The 17779-nt window shown below is 35.6% G+C and overlaps 1 protein-coding gene across 1 annotated transcript; it reads right to left on the bottom strand.

Annotated features, from left to right (window-relative positions):
* Positions 1-3042: 3042 nt before the first annotated feature.
* LOC134666029 (activating signal cointegrator 1 complex subunit 2 homolog) lies at positions 3043-16956 on the bottom strand. Its single transcript, XM_063523125.1, has 3 exons — positions 16804-16956; positions 7081-7345; positions 3043-4802 (listed from the first exon to the last, which is right to left on the bottom strand). Exons 1-3 carry the CDS (start codon positions 16816-16818, stop codon positions 4246-4248), a joined length of 837 nt encoding a protein of 278 aa, XP_063379195.1. The 5' UTR covers positions 16819-16956; the 3' UTR covers positions 3043-4245.
* Between the last annotated feature and the right edge of the window lie 823 nt (positions 16957-17779).

The raw sequence follows: 17779 nt of genomic DNA, 5'->3' as shown, positions 1-17779 counted from the left end.
TTCATCAAATGCGACAGTTTTTAATGAAAATGCTCGATTTTCTGATGAAAATCCAAAAGTCACTATACGCATGCCTTTAAAATTTGAGGAGTTCCCTCGATTCCTCATGGATCCCATCATCAGAACTCGAGATTGACAAAAATGCAGCTTAAAAACTTATCTTGCTTAACAAACATAACGAAGAGGACAAATCGTCAAACGTGAACTATGCGTCGTTGAAGAGTTCCATTCTGATCTTCATCAGCAGTTCCACTTCATCCAATGTCACTTTTGTGAATGTATATGCTTGATTTGTAAATAAAAACACAAAAATCACTATATGTATGCCTTTAACATTTGAGGAGTTCCCTCGATTCTTCATAGATCCCATCATCAGAACTGGGTTTTGACAAGAACGGGACCAATCTGCATATACTTATACTTTTTACAAAACATTTTAATATATGTCTAAAACTAAAAACCCTCATAAGGTACCTTTTCCCGTGGGACATCACAAATCTAGTTTGAGTATATGTAACGTGGATTTTAAATAGTTATCGATCACCTGTCATATGGCAAGTGAATGACGCTTCATTCACCTGCCATTGCATCATTCACCTGACTTTTTTGGACAGGTTAACGAGACTTAAGACAAAAGTACAAAAATTTCAATAATATGCAGCTTTAACAGACAGGATAGTTTTTATTCCTAAATTAACACACAAAAGCGATATAACCGCTATATAATTATATAGTTACGAGTATTAGTTGTGGTATCAGTGACATTAACCTGCCGCAAAATCTCACCCACCTGGCAGTTTTAGCCAGGTGGACGATATGCAGGTGATGGGGAAAATGGCAGTTATATCGGGAATACACAAAACGTGTATATTTTATAGGATTTGTATACCATTTTTTAATGTACTTATTTATTATTTATTGGTTACTTCAAGCATGCTCCATCCAGTTAAGGCCACCCACTCGCAACCGGACGCGCCTGCGGCGGCGTTTCCGTTCATCTGACAATACATGTTGCCCTTTCTTTACGATCGTTTCCTTTTACCCTAATATGTCAAGCAGGATTACCCCAGTCATTGACATGAACCTCAAATTATCTGTTCTTCAGGAACTCTCGCATTAAAGTTCATGATAGTAATATCTCCGGAAGTTTAAATGGAACGCCACACTTCAGACTTTATTTTAAAGGCACTCACTCACTCACTTTGTTTACTCTATATTTTTACCGGAGATGATTTAGTTAGGCATAGACTATGTATAGGTAGTTAACAGAAGAATCAGCCAATTTGATCAAATTAGCTGAACACAAATTAGTTGAAGAGAGAATAAGAGCCGAGCCAGATAAATAATATGGATGCCATTTTTTCTACATATTCTATTGCACACTACAAAAATACTAGTTAGAAGAGTGTGCATGAAATATTTATATATGAAAAGTATATTATGGTTCTCGCACAATACGATGACCAATATAGTATAAGTTCGTTTTTTTAGCATTAGAAAGAACCTGAAAGAAGGTAAGCGATCTTGACATGTCTTTTAATTGAAAAACGCTTTTTAAAATTCAGTACCTAACTATTACTTATGAAAGCAGAAGAATATAAAATATCGTATTAGATTTATAATTGTTAGATATTTCCCGTAACTTATTTTTAAAATGTGTTTTTCAATTAAAAGACACATCAAGATTGTTTACCTTATTTCTAAATGCTAAAATAAACGAACTATATGTAGGCGTTCGGGTTACCATATTCATATTACAAAGCTCTGAAAGAAAACAAAAGAAGACTCCATAAAATTATGTTTATGAGTTATTTATTTGAGAAGTACCTAAGTTTTTTATTTTTCAATATTTTATTTAACGCATGATGATGTCTTACTTACCTACATGTAGATAAGAATCAGCAATCGAACTTTAAAAGCGTAACTTAAATTAAGCATTTACTGATATTTATTAAATATGACTCACATTGCATCTTACTAGTATTTTCAAATACCAAATTAAGTTGATTTTGTATAAAGTTTAAATACGGTTCTGGTGAAGTGTGTAGTTTCATAGTTTTAAATTTTGTTGACTTCCTAAACGAAAAAAACAACGACAACATACGATTTCTTTAATTTTATTAAAATACATTTTATGGCAACTATACTCATATCGTACATAAACGCAATATTTCACGGTCAAAATCGCTGTTTTCTTGTTTTCCACACTTTAAGACGGCTTCTTAGAGGTCTAAACGTCACTATCACTTGCCGTTTTGTTAGTTAATGTATGTAGTTTTATGATTAGAGTGCGATTGTCAGACTTGTCAGGCTTTTTATTCAGGGTACCGTAAGTTCGACGCTTTGCCTACCGTGAAAAACGAAAATCGAATTATATCGCTATCGCTCAATATGTAAGAGGTATATAGAGGCAGATAACGAAATCACGGTTTTCGTTTTTTTGCGGTAGGCCCTACGAATGACATCATTTAAGTATCATTCTGATTAGGGATTGCAAACCGGATTGATTTTCATCGTATTTTACTAAATTTAGATTTTTTCATTCGTTCTTTATTCTGTTTAACTTCTTTCTTCTATCCGTCGCCTTTATCTCACCTAAAACGCGCAGTGGGTGCTGCGTGCGGTCTTTTTTTCTATTTTCCCGGATCCGGTCCGGATCCGGTGATTTTAACCGGATCCGGTAGTTTCTAAAAAGTGCCGGATCCGGCCGGATTACCGGATCCGCCGGACCGGATTGCAATCCCTAATTCTGATGTCAGTGTAAGTTCAATAGACCGTTTGACTTACATTTCAGCCTTTTGGATAGACATTCAACCCTCAAACAAACGATCGACTGACACCAGATAAAAAAAACTCCTCATCTAGTCTATTGTATGTATTCTAGTAGGTTAAATATTCCCCTTCGATTGCAGTCTGCAAATCTGCACCTGTTAAGCACTCCATTCACAATTTATCCGAATTACATTTTTATCTCTAACAATATCGATGACATTGCATAATATTAAGTTTCACTGTTCCCAAATGGGAAAAGAAAACAACAAATACACGTAACATTTATTTAATCGATATTTACAATCGGCACGCGTCTCGTCGGCCATTTTGCGTCATACTCAAACGCAGTGTAGAATAATTGATTCTTTATTGGTTGTTTCATAAGAAAGCATTCCAATTGCAGTGGGAATGTTAGCTTGTTACATATGCGATAAAATATTGTATGCTAATTAGGTACAGGAAAAATAATGTGACAAGCCTGGTTTATGTACACATGACTATATTAAATATGGGGTAATTCGCCAGTAACTGGCCACTTTTAGTTAACAGGCCGCTCTAAACAAAAAATGAATTCTATTCAATTATAAACAGAATTAATTTTAACCGTTTCAATAACTGGCCAGTTATTGAAACCTTATGTTATACTAAAATGAATTCTGTTTATATGTGAATAGAATTCATTTTTAGCTCAGGGCTGAAACTTACTAAAAGTGGCCAAATACTGGCGAATTACCCTATGAATAAGTAAATTTAGATCCACACAAAATAGTAAGGTAACACACAATCCTATCTATGAAATTTAATTACTTCGTACCAGGCATTTACGTTAGCGTCTGCGTGAACTCGTTCGTATTCCCTCTGTATCGCACCAATAGATCAGTGCAAGGGAGATGTACTGCGATCGAGTTTACGAAGTCGCTAACGTAAACGTCCAGTGTCAACTCGTGGTACGGCTGCTAATATAATACATATCAACAAAGTCAATATTTAATTTAAAGCATTAAAATATAGACTGTGCAATAATTTAATTAGTGTGTTAGTGTAACTGAGTGTACCTATTGAGTTAGGTTGCATTATTGTAGGTACATATATCTATGTATATGTACCTACAATACGTCATGGGCTTTATAATACTCGTATGCGTAACTACCTATTAACATACTACTAATACAAATGATAATTATTTTACATTCGTTACAGTAATTAGATTAAAGCCAAAATTATATCTACTCATTATAATTGACTAGCACTAAATATACAAAATTAAAAAAATCCGTTCGTATTGCTTTGGGTAGATAACACCTTAATAAACATAGTTTGTCGTTTCGTTGTCGTAGCGCAAGCGATTGTCACCTTGGCTAGGCACCCTGTTCAGAGTATTTAAAACCGATCTCAAATTCTATGTAATCAAACCAGCCTGATGACATGCCAAACTTGATTTTCACTATTAGGATATCCTATCTCTTACTAAAATTAACCAGTGAAGTCAATAGTGTAAGACCCCGTGTTGGGATCGAAATTCTGCGCCGGGTGTCCTGAGAAAGGATTGTAGTTTTGTGTCTGATAATTCTGGTAGTTTTGCGGTTGCTGGTACTGCTGCTGGTACTGTGGTTGGTACTGGTTGTACTGCGGCTGCGAAGTGATCTGGTAAGAGAACTGGGGCTGCTGGTGGAAGATTTGGTTCTGCTGCCTTTCCTGAGGGAAAGTTTGCGGAGCCTGGTTGAAAAGACTGGTCTGCTGGGAGAAAAGTGGACCCGAGCGGAAAGCAGACGGCTGTTGAGGTTGGTACTGCTGCTGCTGGTATTGCTGAGGCTGCTGATATGTCTGCTGTTGGTATTGAGGTTCAGGCTGGGATGGCTTCAAGAATTGCCTGATAGCGCTCGGGCGGGATTGGGAGCGGCCGTTGTACTTCGGGTCTTCGTAAATTTTCGGGTCTTCCCGATACTGTCCGTCATCCTCCTGGCCGTCGGTGAGAGCGTTGTTGGACGATGGGTCGTTCAACGTCGGAGGGGGGACCATGATTCCAGTTCCTGGAATTGAAGAAATAAGAAATGTATAGGTGCATGTGATGATACGGGTAGGTACCTATTTTTATGTAGTTATTTCAAAACCAGTTCAATAGATTTTCTAAACATTAAATTGCATATTTCACATATAATAATATATAGGTATATAGACAATTTATTTAACTTATAACCTTCACGGTCTAAATATAAAATAAAATAGCTACATTTGGCTGAGTAATTAGTTTTGCAATATGTTATAATATTGAATGAAGCACGGTCATACTCGTACTTATATTATATGCGAAATTGCATAAAAGTAAAACACAAGTACCCTGCAAGTAATATTATGTTATCATGAATCTTTTTGTGCGGATATAAAGCCCATTACTATCTGATTATTTTGTAAATTTTCGTAGTTTTTTAACGCTAGGTATATTCAAGTTCAAAGTTATTAACTTGATTAAATCATGATCACTGGGCGTGAGATTTTTTAATTGGTTAAATTACAAAAGTGTGAAACTTCTGTAGATTCACGGCGATCGTAAAGTTGTAGAGTATACCTAATCATATTTACAGAAATTGTACGTTTATTTACTGAAAATTTTACGGCAAGACCGTGTTAGTTATGCTCCGTGTAGACTTCTAGAATGAAATTGGGCAGCATCTAGGGAAATTTCTAGATACATACTTATTTTAGGTAGGTAAAAATCCAAAGTAGATAAACGGTAGACAATATACTGTAAGTAACCAACTATTAGCCACCAACTATTGTAAAACTAGGGCCCGCCCGGACGCTATAAGAATTTATGCAGCTTAAAATACCTTCAGTTAAATTGTAACACATTTTGTAGTTCGCAGCATACAAATGAGATCAATACTGCCGGCCTAGCCAAGGTTACAATCGCTATCGCTTCGACAACGAAAAGCATTATGTCTCTCTATCACTCTTCCATATTAGTGCGACAGTGACAGTTGCGTTTCGATCGCTACGGAGCGTAAGCGATCGGCATCTTGGCTACGCAGACTGTATCGATTTCCCAAGCGTTCCAACTACGCGAATAAGTTTCTGACCATAACAATTTAATTTACACAAGCTCGTATCTATTTTAACGGGTTTTACAAAAAGTAAACTTAACTTTACATATTTTAGGATTGCATTTGCATATGTGATGTAGTTCAAGGTACGTAGTTAGTACAGTAAGTAGCCGATATAATGCAGTAATGGTGCCCTAGATACGTTTTACTTGTTTGGTAACTGCCATAAACGCGTAACTTGTAACGGTCAGTGCCATCCAGTGTCAGTAAGTACCCGGTGTTATGATAAGCAGATGCGAAAATTTTCATCATTTTGAAGTATAACATGGTAATTATATATATCTGGTTGGCCTAGTTTTGTATTTACTTGTTACTCAATTTGTCAATGTGATGAATTAAAAGCTGTTTATTACAGAAAACTTAAATAACTGATTTTCCAAAGAATTTAAGTGCATGATGAAGGGTAGAATTAATTTAGATTAAACATTTTTATTAAGGCTTTACTTAATATGCAACTGTTTATATATTATAATATATTATAAATTGAATTGTCTATGCCTTAGTTATTTCGTCATTTCAAAACCAGGAAATTACAAAATAGTTTCTTTAGGTACCTATGTACTTTGTTATTTTATGGACAGTTTCATGCAGTTTTACGGTGAATTAGTAGGTATATAACACTTAGGTACTGTTTTAATGGCTCTTATTAATATTAAACAGTGTTTGCGAGCGTACTTCACGGTTTATGTTTATAAGAATATGTTCTTAAAATTTTTACTGTTACTGCTTAAGTTTTGGTCACGCCGAGTACAAAGGTAGTACGTATTAAATAGGTAATAATGTCGGTGGATGCTGATATGCAATAATTTGTCAACCCACATTAATTTTGCAATAAGATCAAATCAAAAAAAATACGACTACAGTTGACATTTTACAAATCATTTTTGGTCCTAGGTAGTTATGAAGTCTAAAGTGGTGGTACTGGTGCTCGACACGGTCCCAGTACATGTCATCTTGAAACTTAAATCATTGTCAATAGAGGTTACAGCAGGGTGTCATCTGTTGGGCATTAGCATGTCGAGCACTAGTACCACCACCTTATTTAGATACTACTTAGTCATGTAAATACGATTGTATTAGGTTGGTAATAATCATTCTTTTGCAAGTTACAATGCCTAATTTCTATTTATAGTTTGCACTAGTAGTTTTTACATATTTTAAGCATATCCAATCACAACTCATAAAATGTTGAAAATAATTATCTTACCTTGCGGCTCGAATCCCCTTTTACTGCTGGCGCCGTAAGAAATCTCTCTCAGCTTCCCTGCTTCGTCGACGTATCCGTACTTCCCAGCTACGTCTCCGTTGGGGTACTTGGTCTCAATCTTGAAGGAGCCGTCGGCCGCTTCATATCCGAAGCTGTAGGAGCCATCGTCATTCTGCCGGTTGATCTGCTTGAGGATAGGCACCGGGGTCGTGGTGGGGCCCTGCTGGGATGCGGCGCACGACAATGCCGCCAGCAGGAGTGCAGACTGGAAATAAATAAAGTACTCTATTTAGTAGAGCTGTTACACACATTACGGAGTTCGTGCAATATTTAACTATCCTTCCTGCGTGATTGCGTCACAGTAAAAAGGAACCATAAACTTTATTTTAAACATTGACATTAATTGAACTTTAAACATCTTAACTTCGGTATTGATCTGAAAAGCAACAGCCGCAGCGCATGTAGGTGTTTATAAATATTGGTAATGTCTACTTAATATTAAATCAAGATAAGGTTTTGAAAGTTCGGATGCCGCAAATACAGTGAAACCTGGTTAATTGGCACCTGGATAAATGGAAAACCTCAATAATTGCAACCAAAAGTCCGGTCCCGGTCCCTTGAGACCAAAAGGCCTCTATAATTGAAATTTTGGAGCCTCTATAATTGCAATCTAGATTTTAGTGCTTTTCGTAATTTTGCCTCTGTAATTGACCACATCACAACTTAAGACCTCTATAATTGACACTGTTCTAAAAAATCCGTTATTTTTGCTCTTGTTTTTACCTCTATTATTGAAACGAGTCTTACTTATTACCTCTGTAATTGAAATAATGTTGTTGTAGACAGCAGAAACAATATTTTAATAGCAATGATCATTTTATTTATATCTCCATCCAGAATTCAATTTATTTATTGGGTATCTATCACAGCCTGTAGTAGGTGAAATAGTTTTGATCAATAAAAAACAAAGTATGCTTTTTATTTTTACATTTTGATACAACTTTCTTCTACAATTCAAGGGAATTTATAAACCCAAATGATAAGAAAATAAAGTGGTAATTAATGTAGTGTAAAAGTGCAAGTATAGACAGAAGCAATATATAGACCAGAAACCCAGAACGTAAGCGTGTAAATCTACTTTAAATGGTTATTTGCACCTCCATAAAAGAAATTTGTCAGAACGCAACCTCTATTAATGAAAACCTCTATAATTGACACAACGATTTTTTGAACCTCGTTAATTGACACGACCTGCTTAAATGAAAAACCTGGTTAATTGACAAAAACTGGCCGGTCCCTTGAGATTGCAATTATCCAGGTTCCACTGTACTACCGAACAGCAGTACAAATGTTGTACGTCATATCGTCAGTAGGTAAGACAGTTATGATACCTTCTTATGAGATATAATAACGTGTTTAATTTCATACTAACTTGGCATCAAATTAAACCACAAACCACAATACAGTAAGTATACCGACTACCGACTACCTACCTATATTATGAACAAACAAATCTTGTCACAGTTAATTTATTATATACCAGCTATACAAGTTTTATTAAAAAGTGCTTAGTTTCGTCCAATACGTCCAATTAAGCAATTAATAAAAATTATTAAAAGGTATGTTATACAAAAAGTACGTTATAAAAAATATTTTCTTACATAGCATTCGAAATTTCTACACAGGTATTCCATGGCTACCAATATGAGGAAAAAATCTCGGCCAAACAAGTGCAGCGAGGTGTTTTATTATTATTACGCAAGTGACTAAAATACGAGCGACCTTGATCTTGCTCGCGTGTCGCTCCACATAACGCGCCTTGTATCAAAAATCACCCGTTTTAATTGTTTTTCTACACTTCGTTCTTGAATACGAGTTCTTGAAAGGTACCAACAGTTGTATCGGTTTGGCCTGGTAGCTGACTGGTAGACAATGTTTTGTGGCATTGAGTCCGGCTTTTGTAAATTACTTACCTATTGTGCAATGAAGATTATAAAAGGGTATCGTTGAAATGAACACTGAGTGACCTAGCCAGTACAGTCGCCTCAGAAAAAATGTATGAATGCAGTTTCTTATGTTTATTTGCTACCTGTACATTTATGCATTAATAATACCTCGTTAGTCGATACTAACATTATATAAATGCAAAAGTGTGTTTGTCTCTCTGTTTGTATGTCTGTCTGTTACCTCTTCACGCCTAAACCGCTGAATCGATTTTGATGAAATTTGGTATAAGTAATCGATACCCTGACCCAAAAAATATTAGAATTGAACGAACTTAAACGAACGATTGTCAACTTTTAGATTCTTTATCTTACCAATTTAATATACTTACCTACCTTTATCTACTCACTTCATATTGAAATAGTATCTCTGTTATAAAAAGTGATAAACAAAGGAGCCGGTCTGGTGAATGTCCACAGCCTTGGTTCCTATAACACTTATAAATATAGCTATAGCTGGTGGGTGCCAAGTTGTGAGGCTATATTTATTTACTTGTTCGAGTCAAATAATGTAAAGGTCAATGCACCTTATTTTATGAATTAGATATATAAATTGACTCAAGCATTCAGTTGTTATTTATAAATTTGTTATGTCTTATTAGGTAAGGTGGCGATACTGAGGGCTTACCGCGAACCACGTTCGACGTGTTGCCTCTCTATCGCACTTGTAAATTTGTCCGTAAGGTTGACAGGGAGGCAACACTTAGAACGTGGTTCGCGGTAGGCCCTCTGGCCGCGTAGCCAAGATGCCGATCGCTTACGCTCCGTAGCGATCGAAACGCAACTGTCACTGTCGCACTAATATGGAAGAGTGATAGAGAGACATAATGCTTTTCGTTGTCGAAGCGATAGCGATTGTAACCTTGGCTAGGCCGGCTGGTGTTCGACGCGGTCCCAGTATCTAAATGTCATCTTGAAACTTAAGTAATTGTCAATAGAGGTGACAGCAGGGTGTCATCTATTGGGCATTAGCATGTCGAGCACTAGTACCACCAGCTATGTTAGCTAAGATCTTGCTTGAATTGCTTTGACATTCTGTACCTATTTATGATAATAGGTAGGTATATATGTATGACTAACTAAAAATCAAAAATATGTTTATAAAATTGGCATGCGTCTTGTGAAATCCATAAGTTACCAGATAGCAATAATCTATTCTCTCATCCGTTCGGTAGGTTTTAAATTGAATTTTTTGAATGCAGACCGCAAATTTAAATTATAAGCCACAATCTCGAGTCAACTTCTCAAGTCAACAATTTTGCGAACCTGTGTATTGCTTAAAATATTTTACGAAGATTATCAAGTCCGTAACAGAACTTCTCACACTCTGCTAACGAAATATTTCCTAACCTGCCTCATTAATTACCAAATGATCCATTCAAAAATTATTCAAATTTTACGTAAAAGTAGGTATTACATTACATTTTTAAAAGTATCTAACTTTGTTACATGATGCCAATTAAATATCTACCTGAGTGTAAAAATCTAATCATTAACCTGTTTAAAACATGTCGACCTTACTTAGGAATCAATTAAACTGCCATTGCAAAATGGACCTTCAGAATTTGAAACTAGAGCATAATTGTAGGTAGGTCTATGACTAGAACCGCAATGGAATGCGATGTCAATTATTGGAACAAAAAAAACTGATTTAATCGAATCATGTAGTTATCATACTTAGTTGTAGAATATGGCCAAGCGTGTCTATTTCTTGATCTTATCTCATTTGTACCGTAGGCAGCTTTGTACGGATAATAATATAGTTTATTATTATGTAATGTAGATTATAGTGGTGAGAACTTTTTAGTTTTTACTCTTCTTCTTCTATTGGTATTTTAGTCCACCAACACTGCTGCATATTTATTAATAATTTGTCTATTTTCATGGATTTCCATTCTATTCTAGATGCGCAATGGTCAAAACAAAACCTGTGTAATTTTATAGGCATTCAGTAGTTAGTTTATACCAATATGTTAAGAAGCAGACACTGATTACTGAACATTGTATTCATGATTAAGTTACTCAAGCTTCTGCCACCGAATCAAATTCAAGACAATGCCTTGACAAGGAGTCTCATTACTATGCCAATGGCCGGGCTATATTTCCATTAGCATTCCATCATTGGGGCGCGTGCCCTACTTGTGATTGCGCAATCGGGTGTGAATTGCAATGTTTATACTGCCGTATTCGAACTTCAAGATATTCACAAGAGACGACACATACTAGATCCATTCTAGATACGTTATAGTTTAGATATCAACTAGTTCTCTTTTGCAGCGCAATTCGGGCAACCAATGTCACTTTTACGTTAGATAGAGTAAGATATCAGATATCTATTAGATGTGAATTGGATCTCTAAGTCATATCCTGTGGAAATCGTGCAAGAGTATCTCCAGAATCGCGCAAATGTCAAATTTGACAGGTTAGATCTTAAACATATCGTTATCGTATCTTGTTGATGTCTAAAATATATCTAATAGATTGTCTATTTCAAAATCCGAATCGAGCCCATAAGCATTCCGAACTAACCAGAAGCTTATCAACTGCTCACTCTTGCAATGAAATATGCATAACATAAGTACCCTTGGAATAAAAACTTATATACATAAGGATAAGCATATTTGTGTCTAGTTGTTTACTCTATAGTTCATTTTTTTTAGCATTAGAAATAAGGTAAACAATCTTGATGTGCCTTTTAGCTGAAAAACACATTTTAAAAATAAGTTACAGCAAATATGTATGTAACAATTATGAATTTAATACGATCATTTATATTCTTCTGCTTTCAAAAGTGATAGTTCCTGATTTTTAAAAAGCGTTTTTCAATTAAAAGACATGTCAAGATCGCTTACCTTCTCTCAAGTTCTTTCTAATGCTAAAAAAAAACGAACTATAGAACCTTCAATTGAAGAATGTGTCGTGTGTACTGTCGCCCGACTTTCGGCGCGATTCGGGAAATGCATTAGACATTCACTAGATATGAAATAGTAACGATATGTGACGTTCCACGGCAAAAGGTACCTTATGCCCGCAATAATATTGATGGAGCGGCGTTAATAATAGCGTAAGCGCCAACCGCCATAGGGTACCCTTTTCGTGGAACGTCACATATAGTTACTATTTCATATCTAGTGAATGTCTAATTCATTTCCCGAATCGCGCCGTTTGTGACTAACAGACATCAACGCGCGGACACAAGATACTCGGTAGAGCAGACAAAAACGTTCCCGTATTGTGAAGGCGCTGCGGGCAAATTGAAGGTATATAATTGTATTCTGATATGCATTTATAGGTACCTATAAAGCAATATAAGCATGTTATTGTCGCCTAGTATTCAATTACACGCTTTGTTTTGTTTAGGAGTGTGTGTATATGTAGGTATCAATCCTTAAATTTAAAAATTCGGTAATTAAGAGGAAGCGGCAACTTGCCATCTTAGCATTATTTTGCTTCTTAAAGGAGCTTCGATCCATAAATATATATAACAAAAAATACTCAACAATGGACTGTAAACCATTTTTATTTCCAAGAATTGTCGCTAAATGAGCCTTTCACGTAGCTTTTCAACTAATTTCTCATTATGTTGTCGACATTTTCCCAGTTTCCCACATGCAGTATCATATACGTACGTGCATTACTTAATACGTTGTGCTCTCAATTACTTGGCTTTATGCTTTGCTGTCAACATTTCATATCTTCATTAGAAATATGAACATTGTACTATATTATTATTACTATCGGGAAACATTCCGGAAAATACTTATAGTATTTTTAAATTATTTGAAATTAGCGCTCGTAATAATATGTTAATGTTACCTATCCAGTAAACTTGTGTTGAATAAGATGACTCTCATGTGGCTCCCCAAGCCGAACTTAAGGTCTAGTTCACTCATTACCTAAACCGACCAATTAAAACACAAAGTAATTTTTTTGCGAAATGCACGCGCGGATGTCGAAGAAATGTACGTTAGAATTATTTTACATCGATGATCATTGTTAGTCTGTTATGATTGCCGGATCTAATTTGCAAATATAAAAGTAAACATTTCTTACGGTTTTAACTTAATTTCCCACATATATAATCCTGTGCAATACTTAATGCAGTTAAACCGTAATTAACTTATTGAGCGTGAGATAACTGCTTTGTTTGTTTAAACACAATAGAACGTAGTGACAAATTACCTACTGTTTGTTTATTGTTCACAGATGTTTACAATGATTCCGGTAAAAAGTATAAAAACTCGGAAGTAAATTCCAAATACGTTATGGTAGGTACATACCTATTGATGTGACCATAAACACTTAGGTACCAACTCGTCACAGACTACACAGAAACATATGTAGGACAATAGGTGCAATTTTACTTGTAAAATGCTACGATTTGAGTTCTATTTTACACCAAATTATGCTATAATAGCCCTGTTACAGCCCCAAAACTGTTTTTTGTATTCATTTGCACTACTTAGTAATGGTCGGAATTGCAGGTGCAGCTGCTCTTATGCTTAGCGCGGCAGTGTTGGGGTGGTCTGTGATAGAGGTACTCGTATATTCAAAGTCCACGAGTAAGTTTAGTATGGGTACTTTTAAATAAAAGAGTTGGGACCTAAAGACTTTTGTATGCTGTTGTATACTGCATGAAGTACACATATTTTGAATTTAGTTAAGTAAATACCACCCAATTGAACTGTCTTTCTTGTCCTGGTAGACCTTGCTTATTTAAGAACTTGTATATGATGATAGCTATGTATACTAGGAATTTAGGGCTCTTGGTTACGAGGACACGTTATTCTGGTTCTCTATGCTTCCTTGTCAAAGTATATCCAGTTGGTTACCAACTCGTGGGTCAAATTAATATTTCTTCCTAGTATAATCTAGAGCAATAGCTTTCGTAATGCCACGCCCGCTACCTGTCTATGCATTTTGCATTCCAATGGCGGCTATAGGAATGCCTTCAAACCCTACTCAAATATTTTCTAGGGTCAGCTAATAACCGCTCCAATGCCTTTGGGATAAGGCTATTATTGACAGAATTTAGTTAACAGCAACAGATTGAAAGCAGTCTTGTTTTGTTTGCAGAGATCAATGTTTTCGATAAGATTCTGTTAAACTTGTTAATGTTTTCGAGGGTTTTATTTTTAGTATAATTGAATAATTTACTCTATACACCGAAGAAATGTACAGTTTAAAAGAAGGGTAGTATTTCTTTTACAAATAAAAACAAGACTGACCTATATATCTATTTACGGAGAAATTTGTCCAAGTCCGGGTTAATGACAAGTAGAGTTAGTTAACATAAACATTTGTGCCCTTAGAAATAGAGGCGTGTTCAGATATTTGTGAGCACCTTGGCCGCTCCGATATATCTGATGGCGACTGTACAGTCACAACGTTACACAGACAGCCATTGCAGTCTAACATCATTGCGATTAAAAAACGATGTACTACTACGATTTACCCGACTACGGCAACGCAAAAGGAGGGTTATGATTTTGACCGGTATGTTTATTATTTAACTTTGATGCTGCTAAAAACTTGTTTCATTGGTTGGCAAATATTTAACTAGGAGAGTGACAATAAAATTAATCAAATAACATAGGTACGTATATAATATAAACAAGACCGAAGTGATCCCATAAGTGTTCCGTAAACAAAGTTTTGGTACGGAACACTAAAAATCATTAAATTGATGGTGTAAATTTTAAACTACTTTACATATTAGTTGCCTGCTGACACGATAACACGAGCCGTTCAGAGACCCTTGATATTACCTAATATGTATAACTTTATGTTTCGTTTACTTCATTTATCTGTGTAAATACCCTCATTACCGTGTCACAGTCTACTTAAACATTATATTGTAGGTACTAGTTTATAGTAGACATTTCAGTCACAGTGTAATGACACCACGAGGCAGTAAATTTTAGATTCCGAAACCATAAGGATGTTAAGCAATGAGTACCTGCATAACTGATAATTAACACATTTAGTCACTCAAATATGTAGGCTATGGACAGCAGACAAGTCAAATTATGTCCGATAGATATACTAAGGGATTTTTTTAGTCTTGCACTCGCATACATGCTTTTTGTATTATGATATTTATGATACTTAACTACGTATCTTGTTTCTTTAGTATTACTAAAATATAACAGTTGAGTTATCTCTGCATCCGTCCATCTTAGGTAAAAATTATAATGTTTGTTTTTTCTTTAATACTTTTGTGCGAAAGAAGATAAAATACACATTAACGATTTTATAAATTGCGCGACGATTAACGCGCGATTAATTTGAATTTCGCGCCTTTTTTTACTGACAAGATTTGCTTGACCAGCTATATATATGTATTAAATTTATGTTTGTAGTATCTATTTTACTTTTAAATAAGCGCTGGTGGCCTAGCGGTGCGAGCGTGCGACTTGCAATCTGGAGGTCGCGGGTTCAAACCCCGGGTTCGTACCAATGAGTTTTTCGGAACTTATGTACGAAATATCATTTGATATTTACCAGTCGCTTTTCGTTGAAGGAAAACATCGTGAGGAAACCGGACTATAAATCCCAATAAGGCCTAGTTTATTACCCTCTGGATTGGAAGGTCAGATGGCATTCGCGTTCGTGAAAACTAGTGCCTACGTCAAATCATGGGATTAGTTGTCAAGCGGACCCCAGGCTCTCATGAGCCGTGGCGAAATGCCGGGATAACGCGAAGAAGAAGAGTATCTATTTTACTCAGAAATGCGACTTGTAAGGAGTTAGTTATGGCTGTAAAAATATAAATTCACTTAATTAAGTTATTTACGTTGCCGTATCTAAAGTAAGACCATTTAAATCACTTTAAGATAGTAGTAGACAAAAACAAAACTTTAAGATAGAAAGAACTTTACTTACTCGTTCTTCAAATGTATGTATACATACGCTGTGGTATTATGCGTCTGGGTCTTAAATATAATACCTATGTATATGTACTTAACTTTGACTTTATTACAGGCTCTGTTCTGTTTAGCGAAGGGCGACCAGTGACCAGTACCCTCTTAGGTATACAAAGGTTAAATTCTTAACTTGTTGCTAAGTTGAACGTTCATTTTAAGGTTAACACTCTTAAATAAGTGACGGGACACGTCACAGAACAAGTGATTTTTTAATAACATTGCATCCGTGTACCTACAGTCAGCAATCAGATCAGATACATTTATGTAAGTACCTCTACATTTAACTACATACCTACTTTTAAAATGATACATTTCTTAAAAAAAAGCATATATAGATGTTGCTATCTGTAGGTATGTAAACTCATATAACAATAGCTTAAATCCAGTGAAGTTTTTTGATTGTATTAATTTAACTTAACTTTTGTTTAATTAACTTTGGTACCTAGTTACACACATGTAAATTATAAAAGTCATTAATGAATTTAGTAAATAACGGTCTAGTCCTATTATCAAGATTTCCTTTTTAAAAATACCTATAGTAAACTTTGCTTTTGTTATTGACTGTTCATTTAGTTACGATGTAAGGTTTTATGGGTACACGCTGTGGTATTATGCGTCTGTGTCTTAAATATAGTGGATAAGATAAGATAAAAAGCAAATCAGAATCACACTATTATCACTAATACCTAAATCAACTGAGATACAGAATAGTCAATAAGTTCGTCGTGATCCTTGCCTACCAATTTATCATAATTTGAAGTAATTTGTTAATTAAAGTATAGTTAAAAACTGACCTTCAAAACAAACATGGCGACTTTTCTGGAAACGTCAAACTTTTCCCGCCTTTGCGTGCAATAGCGCGCAATCGCAACAGACTTATGCGCCGCGCCTTCGGCCACTTGTATTTATAATGTCGCCGGCACACTGAAGTTACAACAGCCACAATATTGTTATTCGGCGTAGGCCCTGTGAGGTAACGTAACTACGGGTGATACCAATTTGTTTTGGAAGAAGCTATTGTTATGAAAAAGTTTTAGGTCATAGACTGGCATTGGGGTGACTAAAGCCTTTTTAAACATTGGAATATTGGCCTCCGCTCCAATTTCTAACAATCATTACCGACGTACATATATAGACGCCAATTCATAGAGCTCAACCAAAGCTAAAGTGGCAGCGATTATGATAGCCCAGACAGTGCATGTGTTATTTTAAACGTCAAACTTCTATGAAATTATGACGTTTAAATATCACTTGCGCAGTCTGTGCTATCAAAATCACTGCTAACTTAGCTTGGTCTAACTCTATTATCTTTTAGGTACTTACAATATGAACATATAACTAGGTACTTGCGTCTGTTGTGAAGTTGTGCCGAATGGTAATATTACCGAAGGGTTAGGTTAGATTAGAACTGCGATCCTCACAGAACTGAACTGCTATCAGAGAAGTGGGTTAGGTGAGGCTAGAACTACGACCCTTACAGCAGTTACAGCACAGAAATGCTCCTAGGAAAGTGGGTGGTTTTACCTCCTTTTCTACATAGTACACCATCTACAATAATCTTTCACCGGCCCCCATAGAAGTAGGTTTTTTTTTTAACCTCGTACCTAAGTCCTATGTTTTTTCGACAGCAGTAGTCATAACTGCCCGCTGTACTATACCAAGTACAAACCAAGAATAGTGCTTCAGACCTAAACAAAAAGATGTCGATTTTAGAGATTTTTTGAAGTGAGGTCTTATTTTCAGTATTTTTTATGGTATGTTTATTATGTA

Source organism: Cydia fagiglandana, chromosome 1 (assembly GCF_963556715.1).
Source record: "Cydia fagiglandana chromosome 1, ilCydFagi1.1, whole genome shotgun sequence".
In the NCBI taxonomy this organism is placed as follows: Eukaryota; Metazoa; Arthropoda; class Insecta; order Lepidoptera; family Tortricidae; genus Cydia; species Cydia fagiglandana.
The sequence above is the reverse complement of the archived record's forward strand: the minus strand, read 5'-3'. Positions and strand labels throughout refer to the sequence as shown.

Excerpts from the sequence above, each read along its gene's own strand:
- LOC134666029 (XM_063523125.1), bottom strand. Across the intron at positions 4,803-7,080 it reads AAGGGGATTCGAGCCGCAAG|GAACTGGAATCATGGTCCCC; the intron begins GTAAGATAATTA and ends CTTCAATTCCAG.